This window comes from Adiantum capillus-veneris, chromosome 14 (genome assembly GCF_014529385.1).
Source record: "Adiantum capillus-veneris isolate H3 chromosome 14, ASM1452938v2, whole genome shotgun sequence".
In the NCBI taxonomy this organism is placed as follows: domain Eukaryota; kingdom Viridiplantae; phylum Streptophyta; class Polypodiopsida; order Polypodiales; family Pteridaceae; genus Adiantum; species Adiantum capillus-veneris.
Genome location: NC_140944.1, coordinates 117,008,668 through 117,030,779, shown reverse-complemented (window position 1 = coordinate 117,030,779; position 22,112 = coordinate 117,008,668). Strand labels below are relative to the sequence as shown.

General features: G+C 45.7%; 1 protein-coding gene across 3 annotated transcripts in view; it reads right to left on the bottom strand.

The window, feature by feature from the left end:
• Nucleotides 1-21,672, bottom strand: part of LOC147443003 (uncharacterized) — a 76,034-nt gene extending 54,362 nt beyond the window's left edge. For 2 of the 3 annotated variants that reach the window (XM_086528954.1, XM_086528956.1), the window contains exons 1-2: nucleotides 20,813-21,519; nucleotides 20,528-20,659 (exon numbers count right to left, since the gene is read on the bottom strand). In XM_086528954.1, the coding sequence (XP_086385080.1) occupies nucleotides 20,528-20,659; nucleotides 20,813-21,431 (751 nt within the window). In that variant the 5' untranslated portion in view covers nucleotides 21,432-21,519. The other variant, XM_086528955.1, reaches the window with a different exon arrangement.
• Between the last annotated feature and the right edge of the window lie 440 nt (nucleotides 21,673-22,112).

Below are 22,112 nucleotides of genomic sequence, written 5' to 3'. Positions count from 1 at the left end.
AGTGAATGGCAAAACCCCGTTTCGCATGACCCATCAGTTCTTGAATAGAATTTGACTTTTGTTCCAAGCAGTAGTCTCGGATCTCTGTAGGAAGTCCGCAGCAAAACCGCTCAATCTGTTCTTTAAATGAGACCTTCTTAAATGAAGAAGCTGGTAGAAAAGAGTCCCAAAATCTCTCGAATAAGCGTCCAAAGAATCTCCCTTGGTCAACCGAAGATGATTCCAAGCGGTTCGTATATCTCGTTCGAACTTTCGAGTCAGCCAAGAAGAAAAATAAAGAGCCTTTTGAATTTCAACCATGTAACTGGAGCTTCCTTCCTCAGAAGAAAAGTGGACCACCATGTTTGAGCATCTCAGAAACTGAAAAGGATTCAAATTTAATCGACTGGCCACCTTCTTTGAATTCTTTCACTTTCTTGCTTTTGTCTTTGAGAAAGTCTTATCGGTTGGCTCTGTATAAGTGCTTCTTTTCAAGAGTGCTTGTCCATGTCTTTCTGCGAATACAGGTTCCGCTTTTCTGCACTCGTCTATCTTTTCGGCTTTTCCTCCCTACCTGAGAGGAGAAGCGATGGCCACATGCCATCTCGAGTAAATCTTATCAATCGGGTAATTCTTCAGGTGTATCACCAATCTCGGGTCCCTGGAGTACTTAATCAATCTATTCGCGCATATGTCAATCTGCAGTTGATATTTGTACTCCTTTTCTGGCAAACTTGTCCGAAAAAAAATTTGCCAAAATCTTCATTCTTTTAGTTCCCACGCCGGATTTTCAACTTTCCTTTGCCTTCCCACCGAGAGGTGTCATCTCTGTCAGATTCTTCACGAGAACCCATGTGTAATCTAGGATTCTTTATGGCTTTATGCCCTATAAGACAGAGCGATGAAGACTGGAGCGCGCCCACTGCGCGATGTATGAAGGGTGGAAGTGGCTAATAAGTCCGGGGTCGGGACACGAAGATTCTTTCCCAAAAGCTGTGTGCGCTGCAAAAAGGATCGGATCCTCCATAGAAGAAGAATCTTTTTGTGCTTTGATACCACTGTAACAAACTTGGACACCTTAAGTCAAGATTCTACCGCAACACAGCAGAGATTCACTTCAAAACAGTACATACTTCACAATTAATTCAACACGGCCCGGCGGAGTTCCATGCCAAGAGGTATTGGCCTCAAAGACTAGCGTCCCATTCGGTATTTCTTTCTGTATTAATCTGTGTTCAAAGTATAAGAGAGTGGGTAGGTGCTCACTCTCAGACTCTACGTCCAGATCCTCTTAGAAGTGAGGGCCTAACCACTTAGTTATTGGTTACAAGGCATGCCCAAAAGGAGAGCCCCAAAAGCAGTTAGTGAAAAGCTTCCCAAAATAAAGCAATTTTATCCAAAAGCCTTGCTAAAATCGGCCAACATAAAATCGGGGATTTCCGTACTCTGCCACATCATTAGCTCTCACGCAAAAGCAGGGAATCCGTACACTGTGCCACGTCAGCCAATCAGCACGTTTTGCGCTGGAAATTTTGGGACTGCCACGTCAGTCTGTCTCCATGTTTTACGGGCCTGCTACTAACCAGTGAGTGTGTCCGGGCATGCCATGTCACCAGTTTGTGACTCTCTCTCTCTCTCTCTCTCTCTCTCTCTCTCTCTCTCTCTCTCTCTCTCTCTCTCTCTCTCTCTCTCTCTCTCTCTCTCTCTCTCTCTCTCTCTCTCTCTCTCTCTGTGTGTGTCTATCTATCTATCGACTTCTCTCTATATACTCTAGCTTCAATATTAAGTGAAATTCTATTCATCCGAGTATATTCTATATTGCTATGCGCTCCCGTTTGTGATAGTGGTATCAGAGCATGGTCTCCTCTCTTTCTCTGTAAAGGAGAACGAAAAGATACGGGAAGAAGCCTTGACAAGCCAAGAGAGAAGTTTAGCAAGCGGAACACTAAGCCCTGCAGGAAAAGCTCGCAGAGTTGGAAAAAAAATTCTCTCTGCAAGAAGTCGACACAAGACTTGGAATTCTCTGAGAAGGCGACAAGAGCATGATGCTCAAAAATCGAGAGGATCCAAGGAGCGGAATGCTCAAGATCCTTCAAAATTCAGAAAATATCCATGAACATCAATCCAGAACCATAGCCAAGAAAACCCGTCTTTTTGGGAAGGATATGAAGGTCTTTAGACCTCAGAACACTCAGTCAAGTTTGATACTTTTGACGAAGGGAAGATGTCCCAAAAGCTACCGCTTTCATTCAACAGTTTGAAGTTGCCTTTGCAAACTGCAATTTTTGAAAAGCGTCGAAGCTGAGGCATGTGACCAAACACCTCAAGGGGATTGCAAGTACTTGGTGGTATACCAAAGCTCTGCAAGGAACTTACAACAAGACTTGGATTCAATTCAAGGCTGAATTTTTCGACAATTTTTTTCCTCTACGCTTTGAGGAAGGCATCCAAGAAGATTGGGATTGGTTTGCCCAATAGGAACACGAGCGAGTCAAAGCAAGTAGTGTAACAGACTTGGACACTCCAAGTCAAGAATAAATCACGACAGCACCAAATAACCACTTCAAAACAGTTCACAGTTCACAATAGATTTGCACTGGACCGGCGGAGTTCCGTGCCTAGAGATATTGGCCCCAAAGACTGGCGCCCCTTTCAGTATTTCTTTTGTATTAATCAGTGTTCAAAGTACAAGAGTGGTTCGGGCCTCACTATCAGACTCTGCGTCTAGATGCTCTGCAAAGTGTGAGCCCTCACCACTTATTTATTTATTTACAAGGGAAGCCAAAAGCAGAGCCACAAAAGCTGCCATCTTTTTAAAAATAAAGCAATTTGTCTCATAACCCTTGCTTGAAAATTAAACCAAAATTCAAAAGCTGCCCAAACATTGCGTAGAACTTCTAGCTCCTTTTTTCCAGCGCAAAAAGTGAAAATTCTGCCGTACAATCCAACGTGAAATGCGCCGCGTTTTCCAAATCCTGTCGTACGATGCCAGTGCCACGTCATCATGTCTGCGCATTTTCAAGTTCAACCCGCTGCCTAGGGTTAGGGTTAGGGTTAGGGTTTTTGGCAGGTTTTAGGGTTTGCAAGTTTTAAAGTGGGGGTTAGGGTTAGGCTTTCTGGCAGATTTTAGGGTTTGCAAGTTTTAGGGTTAAGGTTTCCAGCAGCAGTTAGGGTTTCAGTTCTGGGCAGCCACGTCATCACTTTGTGACATACCCCCCTCTTGAAAGCATTGTAATCGCCCTCGATTACGCTTGCAAAACAGACAAAGGCCATAAACCGTCTTAACAAACACTGACTATTAGTACCTACGTACTAGGAACACACATCTAGCACATGTACCAGTCGACAGTCACATCACAGGACATCACATGACATTCAACATTCATTCGGATCTTAGACCATGATTTATCGGCAATGTAGCTAGCAATCGCATCTAGATCCAGTCGGGACCTCATCGATGTCCGATTGACTAACCCCTATTGCAACCATGTCTATTCGAGATCAAGTAGACATTTCATAAAGTCATACAGCAGAATACTGTCATCTTTCAGTATCCCTGAAGCTCAAAGAGACATCAGTGACTGTAGTATCAAAATCAAGGCATCTGTTGACAAAGGAGCGGAGTGACTCCCCTCTTGTGCATTCCCACTGCACCAGATCTCCGACCAAGCTGAATTCTGAGTTCCATTTGGAGTAGACTATGCTAAACCAAAAGCATCGAGGTAAAGTTTCACAATCTGAGGAGTATCTGTCAGGTCCTCCTCCTCCATCCACTTCGCATCCAATGCAGAATAATTCTTGAACTTAACCAAGAACCGTCTTCGTACTTTACCTTTATTCTTCATATCCTTATGTGCCAAAATCTGTTCAGGAACAAGGATCTCCTCATTCTCTTCCACTTCGGGTTGCTCATAGGCTCCCCATCATCAGGCACATCACCTTTATGAAAGGTTTCAAGAGATTCACATGAAATGCATTGTGAATCCTCCAAGTATCAGGCAGTTTCAGCGGAAGGAGACATCATTAATCTTTTCAGAGATCTGGAAAGGTCCGTAGTACGCATACTAAGCTTTGGAAAAAGCCTCTCCTTTCCCTTTTTCTTTCTCAGGCGTGCCTTCTCAAATCTTAAGAGCACCCAATCGTCCTCCTTCAATTTCAAATCGCGTCGATGGCGATCCGTTGCCTTCTTCTGTTGTTCTTGAGATTTCTGCAAAGCCTCGTGGACCTTGGCAAAAGCCACACGTGTCTAAGTCGCGCGTATACTCATTAGCTTCAAAAATCTTATCTTTCGTGCTTAGAAAGGGTGGAACCTTCGCAGCACCTTCAACAATCTCAAATGGTGCCTTCCCCGTCGAAGGGTGTATCGTGTTACTGTAGACAAATTCCACCAAAGGTAAGTAAGTACTTTTCCCATTGAGTCTTCTAATCCAAGATATAAGACTTCAATAAATCTAAAATCACTGAATTGGCAATCTCAGATTGCCCGTCAGTCTGCGGGTGGAACGATGACGAGAATTGCAACCGCATGCCAATGTTCTCCTAGATTGCCTTCCAAAACAAACTCGTAATCTGGGGTCCTTGTCGGAGACAATCGTCTTAGGCATGCCATGTAATCTGAAAATCTGGGCCACAAACAGTCTCGCTAAGTGATCCGGCTTGACTGTTTTCTTCACTGGAATGAAATGAGCCTGCTTGCTAAATCTGTCAATAACAGTCCAAATACCATCGTGACCACTCTGTGTTCTCGGGAGATCAAAAATAAAATCCATCGCAATACTTTCTCAGGGGCGGGTGGGTATGGGTAAAGGCTGTAACAATCCATGTGCTTTTATGCATGTCAAACTTGACCTTCTGGCAAACCAAGCAACTGTGCACAAACTCTTCCACCTCGTTCTTGGGTCTCGGCCAAAAGAAGTATCTCTCTACCCCTTTTATGGTGGTAGCAATGCCGCGGTGACCTGTAAAAGGTGGACAGTGGCATTCAGTCATAACCTTTTCCCTCAACGGCTGTGTAACGCACAACATGGTTTTTCTCATCAAGTAGCCATCCCGAATGGAGTATCTTGTTACTGTCTCCCCATTCCGTATCCGTGTGAAAACGTCTGCAAAATCTATATACTAGTCGACCATATCCTCGAAGCTCATATGATGTATCGCGGAAATAGCCAGAACCAACGGCTTCCAAGACAAAGCATCTGCCACCACATTCTTCTGTCCCTGAACATAGACAATATTGAAGTGAAACTGTGACAAGATGTTTGCCCACTACATCTGCTTTTTCGAAAGCTGCTTCTGTGACAAGAAGTAGCGCAAACTCCGATGGTCTGTAAAGACAGCTTCTGTGACAAGAAGCTGCTTTTGTGACAAGAAGTAGCGCAAACTCCGATGGTCTGTAGAGACAGTAAAATCCGCTCCGAGTAGGTAGTGCCGCCACTAAGTAAGAGCATGGATAGCTGCCAAAAGCTCTTTCTCATAAATCTGTGTTGTCATCTCCGGCCTTGAGAACAATCGACTCTCGTAAGCAATGACATGGCCTTCTTGCATTAAGACCGCACCTAGACTACGACCACAAGCATCACAATATACTTCAAATGACTTCTACAAGTCCGGAAAAGTCAAAACTGGTCCTGTAGTCAATTTCTCTTTCAATGTCTGAAAGGCAGTCACCTTTGTAGGGCCCCACGAGAAAGGGACTCCTTTCTGTGTCAAGATATGCAAAGGGGAAGCAACCTCTGCAAAACTTTCGAATGAACCGCCTGTAGTACGAACACAGTCCCAAGAAGCTTCTAACTTCATGGACATTCTTCAAATCAGGCCAATCACGGATAGTCTCTATCTTAGCCGGATCCATTTGCACTCCTGCTGCTGCTGACACAATGTGTCCCAAAAAGTGTATCTCTGGTAGGAAAAATTCCCTTTTCTTTGCATTAATCACTAACTTGTGATCTCGTAATGCCTGAAAGACCTGAAGTAGATGATCTCTATGTTCTGCCTCATTCTTGGAGAAAACAATGATATCGTCAAAGAAAGTGCCAACAAATAGCCTGTGCTCTCGAAAAATCATGTCCATCATCCGGTTAAATGTCGCAGGAGCATTGGTTAAGCCAAAAGGCATCACCAAAAACTCAAATAACCCAAAAGTCGTCCGAAAAGCTGTATTGTAGACGTCTCCCGGCGTGATTCTGATCTAATTATATCCACTCTTCAAATCAATCCTGCTAAAGCACGAGGATCCCAGTAATCTGTCGAGTATATCATCAATCCTAGGAATCTGGAATTTGTTCTTGATGGTGATTTTGTTGAGAGCTCTGTAATGGATGCACACTCTCCGAGATCTATCCTTCTTCAAAACCAACAACACTGGAGAGCAATATGGTGAAGTACTAGGCTGGACAAGACCCTTTTCCAAGAGGTCTTTCACTTGGTTCATAATCTCTTCATTCTGTGCTCGGCTCACACGGTATGGTGGCCGGTTCGGTGGTGTGCTTCCAGGTATCAGATCAATGATATAATCTTCAGGACGAGCAGGTGGTAACTCGCCTGGCAGGCCCTCTGAGAAGCAACCGGCATGAGAGTGTGGAAAATCTTGGCGTTCTTTATCAAGTTTAGACATATTTGTCCTATCCTTATCACTCAACTCTTTCATAAAGATCAAGTAGACAAACAAATTGGATTTCATTAATTTAGAAATGGCCAAAGCCGATATAATAGGGACAGACTCGCCCTTTAGTTTAATATCAAGTACAATGGTTCTGCCCTTCTCTGTAGTCAATGTCGTTTTCCTCGCCCGATAATCGACCACGGCATTCTTCTTGTGGTACCAGGGAATCCCTAAGAGAACATCACAACCTTCCAAAGGCATTATGAAAAAGTCCTCATGCCCCAAATACCCCTGACAATGCAACCGAAGTTTGCCAATGACAGGTGTAATGGCTACGTCCCTGCTGGGTGCCGCTAGAACAGCCTCTGCAAGTGGTCCCATCCGATCGGGAGTGATCTCGAGCCGCGCCGCCAATTCCGGTGAAATGAAGTTGGCCTTGGCTCCTCCATCAAAGAAGATCAAGGCCTCTTGGTCTTTCACTTTGCACCAAGCTCGGCAAAGTTCTGTACTCTCGTCCATGGTGTTGGGATCGGTACCCACACAATCTGGAACCAGTCCTGTTTTCATCTTGCCTTTTCTTACACGTTCCTCAGCTGCTCTCAAACTCTCAGGCCTTTCGTCGTCCTTGTCGTTTCATTCTTTCTGTGCCTTTTTAGGGCACTTCGCGGAGATATGTCCAAATTCCCCGCATCCAAAGCACTTCCCTTCCCTGATAAAGCGAGCTCTCTCCTGAGGAGTAAGCTTGGGTCGTGCATCCTTCTTTTCTACCCTTATATACACAAGATGCAGCCACAAAACAATCAATCTCAAGCTACTTTCATTCGCTGAAGTCTGTTCGGCTCGTTGTGTCATGACCTCATCGGTGGGGTAGGTCAGACTGCCAGAGTGAATGAAAAAACCCCGTTTCGCATGCCTCATGGACTCCTGAATAGAAGCTGACTTCTGTTCTAAGCAGTGATCTCGGATCTCTGTAGGTAGACCCAAGGTAAACCGCTCAATCTGTTCTCTGAACGTGATCTTCTTGAATGAAGAGGCCGGTAGAAAAGAGCTCCAGAATCTCTCGCAATAAGCATCCATTGTATCTCTCTTGGTCATCCGAAGATGGTTCCAAGCAGCTCGTATATCGCGTTCACTCTCTTGAGTCAGCCAAGAAGAAATAAAAAGCTTCTTAAATTTCAGCCATTTAACTGGCGCAGTCTTGTTTAAAAGAAGCGTGGACCACCAAGTTCGAGTGTTCCCCTTAAAATAAGAGGCAGCTCTCCGAATCTTGGAGTGCTCTGAGTAGCGTCGTCCCGCGAAAGCGATGTCAAACTGTTGTATAAAAGACAAAGCCTTCGAAGCATCTTTATATCCTGAACAAAGTGTCAAATTTGATTGCATGTCCACCTTCCTTGAACTCTCAGACTTTCTTGCTTTTATCTTCCAGAAAGTCATACTGGTTAGCTTTATAAAAATTCTTCTTGTTCGCATAAAAGTAGCCGTCATTAAAGTCTGAACTGTCTGTAGACGAGTCCTCTGTAGAACTGTCACTCACCGGGCGAGATTTAGACTTCTTTACCTTTTTCTTGCCCTTTCCGAAGCGTTGTCTCTTGCTTTGCTTTTTGCCTTTTCTGTCTTCTTTGCTCGAGTCAGAAGAGCTAGAAGAACTGCCAGAAGAAGAAGAAGAAAAACTGGGTACTCCTTCCATAGTTACCAGGAACGGGAACGCGGAACGGGAACGCCGAACAAAATGCCATTCCCTGTTACGGGTACTCACCTTTGAAACACGGAACGGGGATTCGGAAAACACGGAACGGGGATTCGGAACGGGAACTTGGAATGGGAACAGGGAACGGAGACCTTAAAACGGCCATTCCCTGTTACTATGACTCCTTCAAATCGAACACACTTCTTTTGTTTCTTTGCCTTTTCAAATGTCAACTGGCGACCCAAATAACCCGGAAAGTCAGTGCCTTTCTTTTGCTTTTTGCCGTGCTTTTTAGCTTTGTTTTGCGCGTCAAAAAGCTGAGCAATTCGTGCATCCACCACCTCTTCTAATTCCTTTTTTGTATACTTCTTGGGAACAAGAGGTTTCTTGAGAGCGGGTTTCGGGGGTGGTGTTGTGGTTCTCTGCCACTCCGTATGCACCTCCTCCAAAGAGGTCTTGCTCATATATTTTGCCCTCTTCAGGTCCTTGGCAAAATTAAGCATCATTTTTGTTGCATCGCCGATCGACTGTCGGCGCTCCATCTCTCAACGCTCCGCCGGAGTAGGCCGAGGCATGCCATACTCCTCTCGTGAATCTTCATTGTGATCCCTTCCCACATCTCCGGATGCAGAGGGAGTCAACTAATCCTTGCCTGAAGCCATAAGTGCCGCGGAAAAAAAAATTGGGATCGGAATTCCCATATAAGAGAAATCGGCCGTGCTCTGATACCACTGTAACAAACTTGGACACTCCAAGTCAAGAATCAATCACGATAGCACCAAATAACCACTTCAAAACGGTTCACAGTTCACAATAGATTTGCACTGGCCCAGTGGAGTTCCATGCCTAGAGATACTGGCCCCAAAGATTGGCGCCCCTTTCGGTATTTCTTTTGTAATCAGTGTTCAAAGTACAAGAGTGGTTTGGGCCTCACTCTCAGACTCTGCGTCCAGATGCTCTGCAGAGTGTGAGCCCTCACCACTTATTTATTTGTTTACAAGGGATGCCAAGAGCAGAGCCCCAAAAGCTAGCATCTTTTTAAAAATAAAGCAATTTGTCTCATAAGCCTTGCTTGAAAATTAAAGCAAAATTCAACAGCTGCCCAAACATTGCGTAGAACTTCCAGCTGCTTTTTCCCAGCACAAAAAAGCAAAAATTCTGCCTTATAGTCCAGCGTGAAACGCGCCACGTTTTCCGGATCCTACCGTACGGTGCCACGTCATCATGTCTATGCATTTTTGGGTTCACCCCTGCTGCCTAGGGTTAGGGTTAGGGTTTTTGGCAGGTTTTAGGGTTTGCAAGTTTTAGGGTTAGGGTTAGGTTTCTGGCGAATTTTAGGGTTTGCGGGTTTTAGGGTTAGGGTTTCCAGCAGCAGTTAGGGTTTCAGTTCTGGGCAACCACGTCATCACTTTGTGACAAGTAGTGGTTTACTCTTGCCAAGGTAGCTCCAATCTTGACAAAATTCAACGAAGGACTTTCGTCCGAATTTTGTAGACGCATCCGCAAGATACTTTTGCAGCGGATGGTGGAGTCAGCAATACAAGCTGAAAGTGTACACCTCAATGTACATAGAATCTAATCCCCGTAGTGGGTCGGGAACCATGGAGCATAGAAACATCAAATTTTTGTTATGCCTCCTCGACGGATATGTGGCTATCCGAAGAAAATTGGGGGGAAGGGAATTCATACTAACTCCTGAGATTTTGAATAGAAGACCCTCAAACTTTAAGTGAGAGGGCATGTCTGATCAAAGTTACATCTTTGAGGAAGTTACAAAGTGCGTTTTCTTTTTCGCACGAGGAATGCATATGTCTAACCAGGACTGATCACTCTTGAGTGTTTGTGAGAGTAGGGTTGAGTCAAAACATTGTTTTATACAATGAACTGCTTTGCTTAACCATTCGAAAGGTCCATGATTGATCTAGTATCCGATAATTCTCGAACAGATTACCTGCTACTACGAGTAGGAAATTATGAAGAAACCATTCTAAGCTTTCAAGCAAAGAAAAGCTTTCATTAAGCTTAAGTACTCTTTAAGCCCACACCCCCTACCCGGTAACGGAAGATATGGTAGTGCTTTTCGCACAAGTGAAGAAATACTCTCTTTATGAGGGAAGAAGCAAGAAACGGCCTTGGCCTATGCTCGTAGGATTCCAGATTTGAAATCCAAGTATATTTGATGAGCGGATTTTGCTCTAAGAACGAGCCAAGGGATCGTCAGGTTGAGCGTCTTCGCTCTAAGGATCTTACGAAGGGAAGGTAAATTCCCCAGGTTCACCAAAACTCTAACATAGCTTAACACCTTTGGGTACATGGATAACACACGAAGATGCAGACCTATGCCAAGGTGGTCATCTATCAGTCGATATTTTTTTTTCTGCTGAATGGAATGAGATGAACCAACTTTCTTTTCAGGAACTGGACGGGAGTTTGTTACTCTCTTGAGCGCCTTTTTGCACGCAAGGATATTTTGACACAAGAATCTCTATTTGAGATGTGTTCGGTAGAAGGAATTTGAGTGTCTACGGAGAAGAGGTTTTCTGATGGTCGTTGATCATTGAGTACGCTATGTGCTTTTACCATTACAGTAGCAACTTTTGGTTGCGGTATGTGTTTCTCCATGAGCACGTCAAGTAGCATTTACACGTTGCTGGAATAAATTCGAACTATCATGTTTGTAAGAGTATAATTCGCCAACCATTTTAAAATGGTAAGAATTACCTTAACCACATATGGGAGAACATCCTTGAGATCTAAAGCGGGTTCGCCCTTAAGTGGGTCGAGTTTGAACTTATGTTCACAGAATGGTCTGGCTAGAATTTTATCTGCCTAAGATTTTGCGAGCAGTCCTAGATGCTTGCTAGGTGAAAAATTCTTGATGATTTCCGCATGAAATAGACGCAAGTAGGCGTAAAGAAAACACTGCAGGTGGTGACAACCTGCGGCAATGCACAAGGAATCTTCGGAGTGGAATCGTCTGCCTACGTTTAGCGACGGCCTGGAACAAGAATCTTCTTTAAGGTGATCGCACACTCTATTTGTCAAAGAAAGACATCGAGATTAATGCTCTGACTTGGGCATTCCCTATGTGGGAGGACACAAGAGGTTTAATACCCTCTGGACTAACAACGCAGGATTATGCGCAAGGACAGACACCTAGATTGATTTCTAGGAGGATTATTCTTCTCGAGGTTGAGAAGGCGAAAGTGAGTTAACAGATTCTCGGATGAGAAAACTTCCAATCTGTTGGAAAGAGCGAATGACAAGTTCATACATGGCTCGTAAGTTTGATGATTGGTGAAGGATATCCTCGAGATACTAGAGAAAGGACATGAACCGGTAAGGTAAGTATTGAATTATTGAAGTTCTGAATTTTTGTTTAATTTAATTTTTAAGTTCTCTTTTGAGAAAGGACTAGCTCAACTCACCATTGAGCAAGATTTGGAATTTTTCCAATCTCTCCCCGAGCAGTTCAATTGGACCTCTACAGTTGAGAACAATTGTTTATAATTGAGAGGGGTGTTGCTAAATTGGATTTATCTGACGGGAAAATAATTCTAAATGAATTGTTGGATTTATAAGTGAGAGGGTTTTCTTGCTTGGAGCACCAGAAATTCTAAATGAATTATTGAAATTTTAAGTAAGAGGGTTTTTCTCACTGGAAGCATCCGAGTACAAAGTATTCCTAGTGCGTCATTCAAAGTAAGACGGGAGCACTGTGAAAGGGAATATCCGTAAGGCCACCAGGAACGAGTACTTCTGATGCGTCACATCGGATGGGTGATAGGGAGTATCGGGAAGAAGTATCCGACCATCCGGGAACGGACATCTCTAATGCATCATAGGATGGGTGACATAGAGCATCGCGAAGGAGATTGTACCGTAAGTTCAGTAGGAAAGGACTAGGTGATGGGTATTCCTAATGCGTCACAAAGTGGGTGACAGGTGCATTGAAAAGGGAATATCCCTAGTCAGGAGGAAATTCCGAACTGTGTTAGAATTGTGCACAAGGAAAAGAAAGCACTTGAATGAAGATGGGTTCAGAGGAAACTTTGAGGAAAAACGGATGCTTTCTGAGAAAGCGGGATTGCTTTTTGGAAAGCAGATGCTTTCCCACGAGGAAGTCCATGTCTGCATTGCAATTGTGCATGTGATTGCATCGAGGGACGCCTGGGAAGTGCTGTGAAAGCATTGTTTTTAACTTATAAGGTTTTATTGAGTTTTTGGACAGATTCATACTATTTTTAAAAGGTGACTGGCCGCCCACTTAATAAGTTGGCAGCCTATGATTAAATAAAGCAGTAAAACCCAACCAGTGATTTTTCTCTCTCTTTTTATAACAGAAGAGCCAAAAATAAAAGAAAACCCGAAAAACGGCGCCGCATCTCTACGCGAGCAGCCAATGCTCTGCTATCTTTGTCGTGGCCAGGGAGCTATAAAAGCATCACACGTCCTCTCCCAAAGGAAAGACTAGTTTTCGCAAGAAGGAGATGCTACTGCCGCAAAGAAGACGTTGCCGGTGATGCCCATGGCTGCCCCACGTGTACCAGATGTCGCCAGGACCCAGTGCGCGATTTCCCTCGCAAAGAAGTGCCTACGGTGCGTGTTTCCATCGAAACAAGCTGCTGTTTTTCTCTGTTTTCAGCCCATAAACGTCATAGACGGGCTGATTTACTAGAAGGAACCCGAGAACACACCTCTTTTGTGTGTAGGATTGGAAGAGAGGATTTTCTATGTAGAGATCTTTTCCGGGAAATTGCTATTGCGTTTTGAGCGTCGAGACTTTGAAGGTAACGATTTTCATGTTATGAACTCTGAGTATTTGTTTGCAGGTGTACTTCCTTTTAGTGAGGGAGTAGGAGTAGAGGAGGGCATGAGCCTCTGTAGGAGAAAAACGCTCTGAGGAATTAGAGCCATATCAGTCCAAGGGTTTCAGACCCGAGTTTGGGAAGTAGATCCACGGATCAGAGAGAGATAGTCTCTCAAGTTGTGATCCGGAAGTTGGGATTCCCAAGTAAGGACTTCGTGTTTGGGAAAGCAGATTTGTTCTGCTTGAAGAGGACTCTGGAAACAGAGTTAAAAAAAAATAATGGCTAACATGGATATTCTTTGACAATGGCAAAATTCTCGTTATAGTGTCTTATAGGATCTCGCTTTGCAAGTACGAAATAATAGGATTGGTTATTTTAAAATGCACTTTGAGTATGGATTTCTACAAGCAATATATACAGTTTGCGGCTTGATCCAATATCATTACAACTTAATTAATTTGTTTTCATGTTACACTCTTTCCAAGTAACACTAAACATGTAAGATATGGCAACTTGAAATATTATATACCATGGTTATTTTGGGATGCACTTTGAGTATGGATTTTTACAAGTAATATATATGGTTTGCGGCTTGATCCAATATCATTCCAGATCAATTAATTTGTTTTCAAGTTACACTCTTTCTAAGTAACACTAAATAGATAAGATATAGCAATTTGAAATAATGGATACCATGATTGTTACTTTCTTTATTTGCCCTGAGTCTGGAAGGTGAGATCCAGAGGCGAGAACCTTGGTTCTCAAGGATTTGGAATAAGGAACTTCCAAACGGAAGTTCCTCAGGATAAGGTTTCTCCCGAAGAAATAGGAAAGCTGAGGCTTCCGGGAACCATTCTAGAACGAACGTGATAATACGTTCGGTTCAAGTGCTTGTATAGACTTCTCCTCAGTAATAAAGATACTATTACGGAGGGGAACCAGCCCATCTTCTGGTCCCAGTACTCTCTCTCTCTCTCTCTCTCTCTCTCTCTCTCTCTCTCTCTCTCTCTCTCTCTCTCTCTCTCTCTCTCTCTCTCTCTATATATACACTCTGGCTTCAGTATTAAGTTATAAATTCTATTGATCCGAGAATATTCTATATTGCTATAGCCTATGCGCTCCCGTTTGTGACAGTGTGCGGTGTCCACTCCTCTGGGAAACCCTCCCCTGCAGTCCGGTTGAAGACGTGTGCAATCAACGAGGCTATAGTGGAGGCCGCATAGATGATGTGCTCACTCTGGAATCTAGTATGGTCAGATGATCGTCTGTGCTACACGCGGTGTATGGCCCTCTCTACCATCGCTGCTGTAAAGGAGGAGGAGCGCATGGATCGTGGCTCGAGTGGCTGTGGAATGGGAGACTGCCCTGGCACCTCATATAATCTCTCTGCATAATCATGCCATATCTGTGGATTCTCAATAGGTGTCGTTGGATGTGGCTCACGGAGGGTGCGCCATGTTAGCGCGCTATCCATGCTCATGAATAGGAGATATACCTCAAGCTCCTCTACCTCCTCAAATGAAGCGTAATTGTCATAAAGAAATAATCAATATTATCAAGAGGAATCGCCAATTGCCGGCTGATCAAGAATATGGTGCTTGCGCTAATCAAGGTAACAATTGGTAATAATTCTTTGTTCGGGATTACTCTGCCTAACCGCTCATCTTGGGACAACCGTACGTCAAGGTAACAATTGGTAATAATTAGCAAAAATTCTTTGTTCGGGATTACTCTGCCTAACCGCTCATCTTGGGACAACCGTACGTCAGTGTTGTGTGAATGGAAACAAAGGTTTGGATGATGGATCGCCCTATGTGTGTATTCAGTGTTGTGTGAATGGAAGCAAAGGTTTTGGATGATGGATCGCCCTATGTGTGTATTCGAAGCAAAGATGGTAAGAAAGCTCTGCAATTTATGACAGCATGTGTTGAACACAACAAGAATAAGGATAGTTTGCGCGATCAACCTCTTCCGCGGATTCTCCATTGAAGATGTCATCTGCAAGTATGGTTGCATTGGGGGAATCACTGCTCATCGAGGAGAGTTGGATGCGGATGAAGCGCGTAAATAGTTTACTTGGCTTGGCATCAAGCTTGTGCTCATGATTGCTTACAATCCGGACGGAAACGGTAAGAGTAAACGAGGCAATCCACCAATTATGAAAGCTTTAGCAAAGACATGTCGAGGACACGGTGATTGATCGAAGCTTTTACCTTATACTCTATGGAAAGACCATATTATTCACAGCAGTGTCACGGGGCTTATGCCGTTTGAACTCATGTATGGCCAAGAGCCGATCATGCCGACAGAGGAGGCAGTGATGACATGGTCGAGTTTACCTTGGGAATAAAGGAATGAGGAGAGAAAATTTGCTTGCCTTACGGATTTAGCAACTCAAAAGAGTTATCGAAGATGGTGATCGTGTGTTAGGTGTATGACGGCAGCTTCGACAAGCAATACACAGTGATGCGGAAGATGGTAAAGCGATGGCTTGGACCGTATAGGATTATGCATGGGTTTGGTAATGGAACATACAAATTATGTGAGCTTGAAGGTATAGATCTCAAGATACCAATTGCAGGGAAGCAGGTCAAGCTATTCAAGCAACGTGAAGGCTTGTTCGTGATTGATGATAAGGAGCTGACACAGCTAGGAGAAGACAATGAGGAGATTTGTATGTCGTATGAAGAGTCTGATGAGTTTTTAAATTATGATCAATTGGAGAAGTGATTGGCACATGCCGGACGATGTGCAGGTTTCAAGGAGGTGGATGTTGAGCCAAATATGGGCACAAAGGGGAAAGGAGTAGTAGTAAGGAAAGGTATGTGAGAGAAGGAGAGAGGTGGCAAGGAGGAGGAAGAGAGTAAGAGGAAAGAGTTTGGGAGAGAGAAAATTAGCAAGTAAGGAGGAGGAGATTTTGAAATCCCACATACAAAGTGGGGATTGAAGGGTGGGGGTTTAAATATATACTGAGGAGGTGTTCTCATTCATCAAAGCTCAAAAGAGCTTATAGAGCTTCATAACGTTGCGGCTATTGCGGATGGGCTCTACTTGTGTGTGCGCGTGCGCACGCGCGTGGTGGGCGGTTTATCATGATGATGCTCATGGGTTGATTTCAATCATGTGTCTGTGGATTGGGGATCTCTAGGGAGTTTGTTCCTATGTGCGATCGTTGGGTGGTTGTTCCCACGCGTGGGTTGGTAGGCCTCAGGACCAGTTCGTACAAAACATCCTTTTCTGTGTAAAAACAAACGGTGGCTTGGCATATAGCAATGGTAGCACGTGCTTGGAACACACTTTCAGGGGTGGTATGATTAGTATATGTAAAAAAAGCTAGGGATTTCAACCCCACCTTTTAGACATGCTCGGGGGAAAAGAAAAGAAGAAAGAAAGCAAAGACTCCATGAAATGTGAAGCAAGATTAGATAAACGGGCTTCGATTATAGTACTAGCCATGATGTGTTTGCATAGAGGCACGAAGACATATCCAACTGTAGGTGTGCGTCACAGTGAGCGCATTATACAATTGACAAATGTCAAATCCTTTTGAACATCTTTGGATTAATAAAGAGCAAGCAATCCAGGCCTTGCATCTGGTCTTGTCTTGCGTGTTTTGTTGTTTTTGAAAGTTGTCTCATCTCTCTTAGAGAAAGAGGTCTGGCACCTATCTGGTTTTCCCTCCCAAGACACTTAATTCCCAAGTGCAGCCGTCGAGAAATCCATCCCCAAAGGTCCTTTCTGGGCCGTTGCGTCACGAGAACGGACGTTCCCACTTAGAGGGCTGAAAGTCCGTCCCATGTCACTATGGTTAGATGTCACGCATTGTGCTCAAAAGGACGCTTGCCTTCAAAAGCGAACAACAAAATCTGTCAATGCTATTACGCTTGCATCTATCTGCGAAAATCGCCAGATCACACGTTGTTAAATCTGCATCTAGATGCGAAAATGACCAGTTGACTGATCTTCCAAAGAGTAGGACACTCCAAACCACTCACATCAAATTCAGGGCAAATTTAAACACAACGACTCTTAGCGGTGTTAAATGACTAAGCTCCCCAAACACATTCAGGGACCTGTCATAGCATAGAGTATAAGTGTGACCTCATACACCAGTACAGAGAATTGTCATACCATAAGCGTATGGACCGTAGGCTGCATGGCATCAAGGTGGAAAAATATGTTGTGTACGATACAGTTCTGTACGTATTATACGTTGATCAATATGGGAAAAACTTTTATGTACGTAAATTATGTATCCCTGTACAGAATTACAAGTAATAGAGTTTTTCTGTGACGCCCAAGTTTCTGGGCACGTCGGGGAGGGACCGTTTTCCTTTGCTCTGATACCAAGTGTGACGCCCCAGTTTCTGGGCGCGTCGGGGAGGGGGCTCGGCGGGGATTTATACCCGCGCGCGGCCGAGGGACAAGGTGTTGCTTCAAGGGGTCCTGGCGCGGACGGCACCGGCTCAGGAGGGCCCGGCTCGGACGGGACCGGCTCGGGTCAAGTTGCCTTCTCGGGGGCCCGGCTCGGACGGGACCGGCTCGGGCGTGGTTGCGTTCCATGGGTCGACGGCCGTTTGCATTACGCGGGTCTTCGCGGGTCTTCGCGGGTCTTGCGTTTCGGGTATGAGCCTCCCCGAAGACCGGCCACGGGAGGGGACCCCCCACCTAGACACTGTAGCCTCACTCCACGCACTCGCGCACCGTGGGGACTCCACGCAAGGTTCCCCGGGGCACGCTATGACCCGTCGGCGGTGCGGCGGAGCCTGAGGCTACGTGGGGCTAGGGACCCGAAACGCTAGACCCGCGAAGACCCGCGAAACGCAAACGGCCGTCGACCCATGGAACGCAACCACGCCCGAGCCGGTCCCGTCCGAGCCGGGCCCCCGAGAAGGCAACTTGACCCGAGCCGGTCCCGTCCGAGCCGGGCCCTCCTGAGCCGGTGCCGTCCGCACCAGGACCCCTTGAAGCACCACCTTGTTCCCTCGGCCGCGCGCGGGTATAAATCCCCGCCGGGCCCCTTGAAGACAGAAGTCCCCTCTGCCGCGCGCGGGTATAAATCCCCGCCGGGCCCCCTCCCCGACGCGCCCAGATTCTGGGGCGTCACACTTGGTATCAGAGCAAAGGAAAACGGTCCCTCCCCGACGCGCCCAGAAACTGGGGCGTCTACACTTGGTATCAGAGCAAAGGAAAACGGTCCCTCCCCGACGCGCCCAGAAACTGGGGCGTCACACTTGGTATCAGAGCAAAGGAAAACGGTCCCTCCCCGACGCGCCCAGAAATTGGGGCGTCACACTTGGTATCAGAGCTCCAGAACGAGCTCCTGGAAACGAGCCGAAGACCGACGTGCCCGACGCGCACGATCCTCACGACGACTCCAACCGCAATGGCCCGGGTCGTCAAAATCTTGGTGAAGAGAGCTCCAGAAAGCAACCACACGCCCTCCGCCCCGTGACGCGTTCCCTGAACACCGGGCCGTCACCCGTGACCCGCGCCGGCCCCGATCAGAGCCAGGCACCTCCATGAGAAAAAGGAAAAATGCGAGCCAGACAGGGCTCTCCAGGACGCGCCCAACCCGCGGGCCGTCCCCCGTGACCCGCGCCGGCCCCGATCCGAGCCGGGCACCTCCAAACACAAAAAGCAAAGATGTGAGCCAGACAGGGCTCTCCACATGAAGAAAAGGCAGATACGAGCCAGACAGGGCTCTTTATGACAAAAACAGAGAAAGACCAAAAACGCGACGAACCAAGCCAACGGTGTTCGTCGCGCCCCGGCCACGTTTTGTGGCCCATGCTGAGCTGAAGATCCAAACAACGTCCAAACAGGGACCAACTCGCAAGTGCTGCATTGCGACGGAACGCTCTTTCAGATTCGGCTTTCAAGAAGCCTCCGCGCGGGCCAACGCAGCAGGTGGCTCCGCGCACACTGGGTTACCTATTCGGGGAACGCTCAAGTACGGGGAATTCTACTTGGGTGTTCAAAGCATACTTTTTCAGCTTTCTGCCAAAACCCCAAAAATACACACACTCACTTTATTCTCAAAAGTACAAAAAACAAAGCATGCCGATTTACTTGCATTTTGGGAACAGTTTTGTCACTTGCACTTATATGCACCCCTTTGTCCCCACGGCCTCATGCATAGCCGAGCACTCTTTTCCCACGTTCGACGCGGTCGTCGAACTCTCTTCAAACGGGGGTGTATATAAGGGGTATGAGCCTCCCGAAGACCGGCCACGGGAGGGGACCCCCCACCTAGACACTGTAGCCTCACTCCACGCACTCGCGCACCGTGGGGACTCCACGCAAGGTTCCCCGGGGCACGCTATGACCCGTCGGCGGTGCGGCGGAGCCTGAGGCTACGTGGGGCTAGGGACCCGAAACGCTAGACCCGCGAAGACCCGCGAAAGGCAAACGGCCGTCGACCCATGGAACGCAACCACGCCCGAGCCGGTCCCGTCCGAGCCGGGCCCTCCTGAGCCGGTGCCGTCCGCGCCAGGACCCCTTGAAGCACCACCTTGTTCCCTCGGCCGCGCGCGGGTATAAATCCCCGCCGGGCCCCTTGAAGACAGAAGTCCCCTCCGCCGCGCGCGGGTATAAATCCCCGCCGGGCCCCCTCCCCGACGCGCCCAGATTCTGGGGCGTCACACTTGGTATCAGAGCAAAGGAAAACAGTCCCTCCCCGACGCGCCCAGAAACTGGGGCGTCACATTTTCTCAAATTTGTTGAGATCTGAACAAACCTTAAAGCAGCACAGATTTATGTAACAGTTAAATTCAAACACTACACATGTAAGACAAAGATAACCTTACCTTCACGCTCTCTAGCATTGTGCACCTAAAGCTTCTTTCTATAGCATTTGATTGCAAAAGAGTTTTGAAGTTAAAAATTTTCAAGGTTCGCCACCAACATATAAAAAACAACTAAAACTCGCTAGGCCAAATGGCCCACCCACAGATGTGCATTATTCAATCTTCTTAGGAAGAAAAGCTCGCGTACAAATTGATGTGTACGTACATATCTGGATTGTCCGTTGTACACTAAAATATGGATCCATACGTTGAATTTATCCAACCTTGCATGGCATTATGCTGGTATCTCATCAATGTAGAGAACTGCCATATCATAAGCGCGGAGACCACAAGGTTACAAGACAGTATGCAGGAATCTCATCAAGAAATCCTACAGTCAATTTTTGCAGAACTTTTTATGTTTAGCTAGAGCTAAGAGATTCGTGGAAAATCCTTTAGGTCATAGCCCCCTGATGACAAGATCCACTTCTTGAGTATACAAATACATCGAAGAGACTCCACGATATTGTCATCCCTTTGTATTCTATGGTTGTGGAAGCCCCTTCCCCCTAGCTTTGAGACTCAATGTACTTTTCCAACTTATTTTGGATTACACGTTCTTTACAACAAAAGAAAAAAACATAAGTCGATGATCAATGACCTGCAAACGAAGTATACGATGCAAAGACTTGACCCGTCGCTGAATCTACACAAGATACGGATCCCTCTGCCAACCATGGCAGATCCTCCCCTGCTGAAATATTGTGGGATATGGGTTGTGCCTCACCCTTGCCTGTAAGGAACAAGAGGCACAGCAGTTATAACAGTTTGAAAAGGACTGTAAGGAACAAGAGGCACAGCAGTTATAACAGTTTGAAAAGGACCTTATGAGACCTAACCGCACCTAAGCATTTTAAACCATGCTCACCAAATTTATTTCACGCACCTGGTGGAAAGGATAAGAACGCGACCTTATCACCTTCCTCTGGATAGTAATGCTCCCACTTTGATAGAACCTCGATGCTTTCAAGCACTGGCGTCTGCTGGGGATTCACTGCTTTGATCAGGGCTAAATCGTCATGAGACCAAGAGTGACAAATTTCCGCATCATACTCCACACAACCGTGATTTGTGTTGGGGAGAACCACCCTAATGCGAAGTAATCCATTGGCATTCTTTTTCCTCTTTTTTGTCTTCTCTCCTGCTCCATGATCTTCGGTCACATGAAAGGCCGTAACCGCGTATCCCTCTTTTCCAACAAGCACACAGTTTCCGTGCTGCACTTCAGTGTTTTGAAACTCCACTTCAACTTTTCCAACATATTGGGAAGCTTTCTTGTAGATGTTTCTATCTTGTTGATCTGCATGAAAGCTTCTTAAAGCATATTTCAGCTTTAAGAGGTCAACAGGCTTGAGGGGATTGGGAGACAGGCCCTTCAAATCCTCCTCTGACAATTTTTGTAGAAGCTCCATGTTTATACCAGCTTCCTCAAGAAGCTTTATCGAAGCTGCAACCGACGGCTCCTCAAGACTCGTCATCTCTCTAACACACACATAACCGGGCATTCAATTTTACACGATCACATAACGGTTATGTGTGTGTTAGAGAGAGAGAGAGAGAGAGAGAGAGAGAGAGATGTGTACGCAGATTGGATACGAAACCACGTACCGAAAAATTTTGCAGACGACGCGAACTTCCTTAGAAGCCTTCCACACGGTGCGTTTGGAAAAGGGATTGTGGGAAATTGATTTAATTTTGCTACTTTCCCATCATGGTGAGTTTGGAAAAGGAAACGTGAGTTTGCACAAAATAAGGAGAAATGGTTCTTTTTCATAAACTTTGGCCTTTTAGCAAAAGTTTATGAACCCCTTTGGCCTTTTTCATAAACTTTGGCCTTTTAGCAAAAGTTTATAAACTTGACCCCTTGCTGTAGGTTAATATCCCAATTAAAGGAGTTGTGTCCTGCATTTCAAAAGAAAATGACTTGAAGTAGCAAGTCTTCTCGAATTACAAGTGAAGCGTGTGAATGTACTACATGCCCTTTACGTTCTTTTAAGGTAAGTTTGAGAGCGGTTTTGAATCTGTCTCGTGTGAATGCCCTCTTAGCTTTACGCATGGACAAAATTTCACTACTACAAGAAAGTTGTTTTGTTTCCTAGTTATCTATTGGCAAAGGTAGATCCAGCATTTGATCCAAGTCGTCGTCTGATAAAGTGTTTTTTTTGCATCTGTTCAAATTTCTTCCT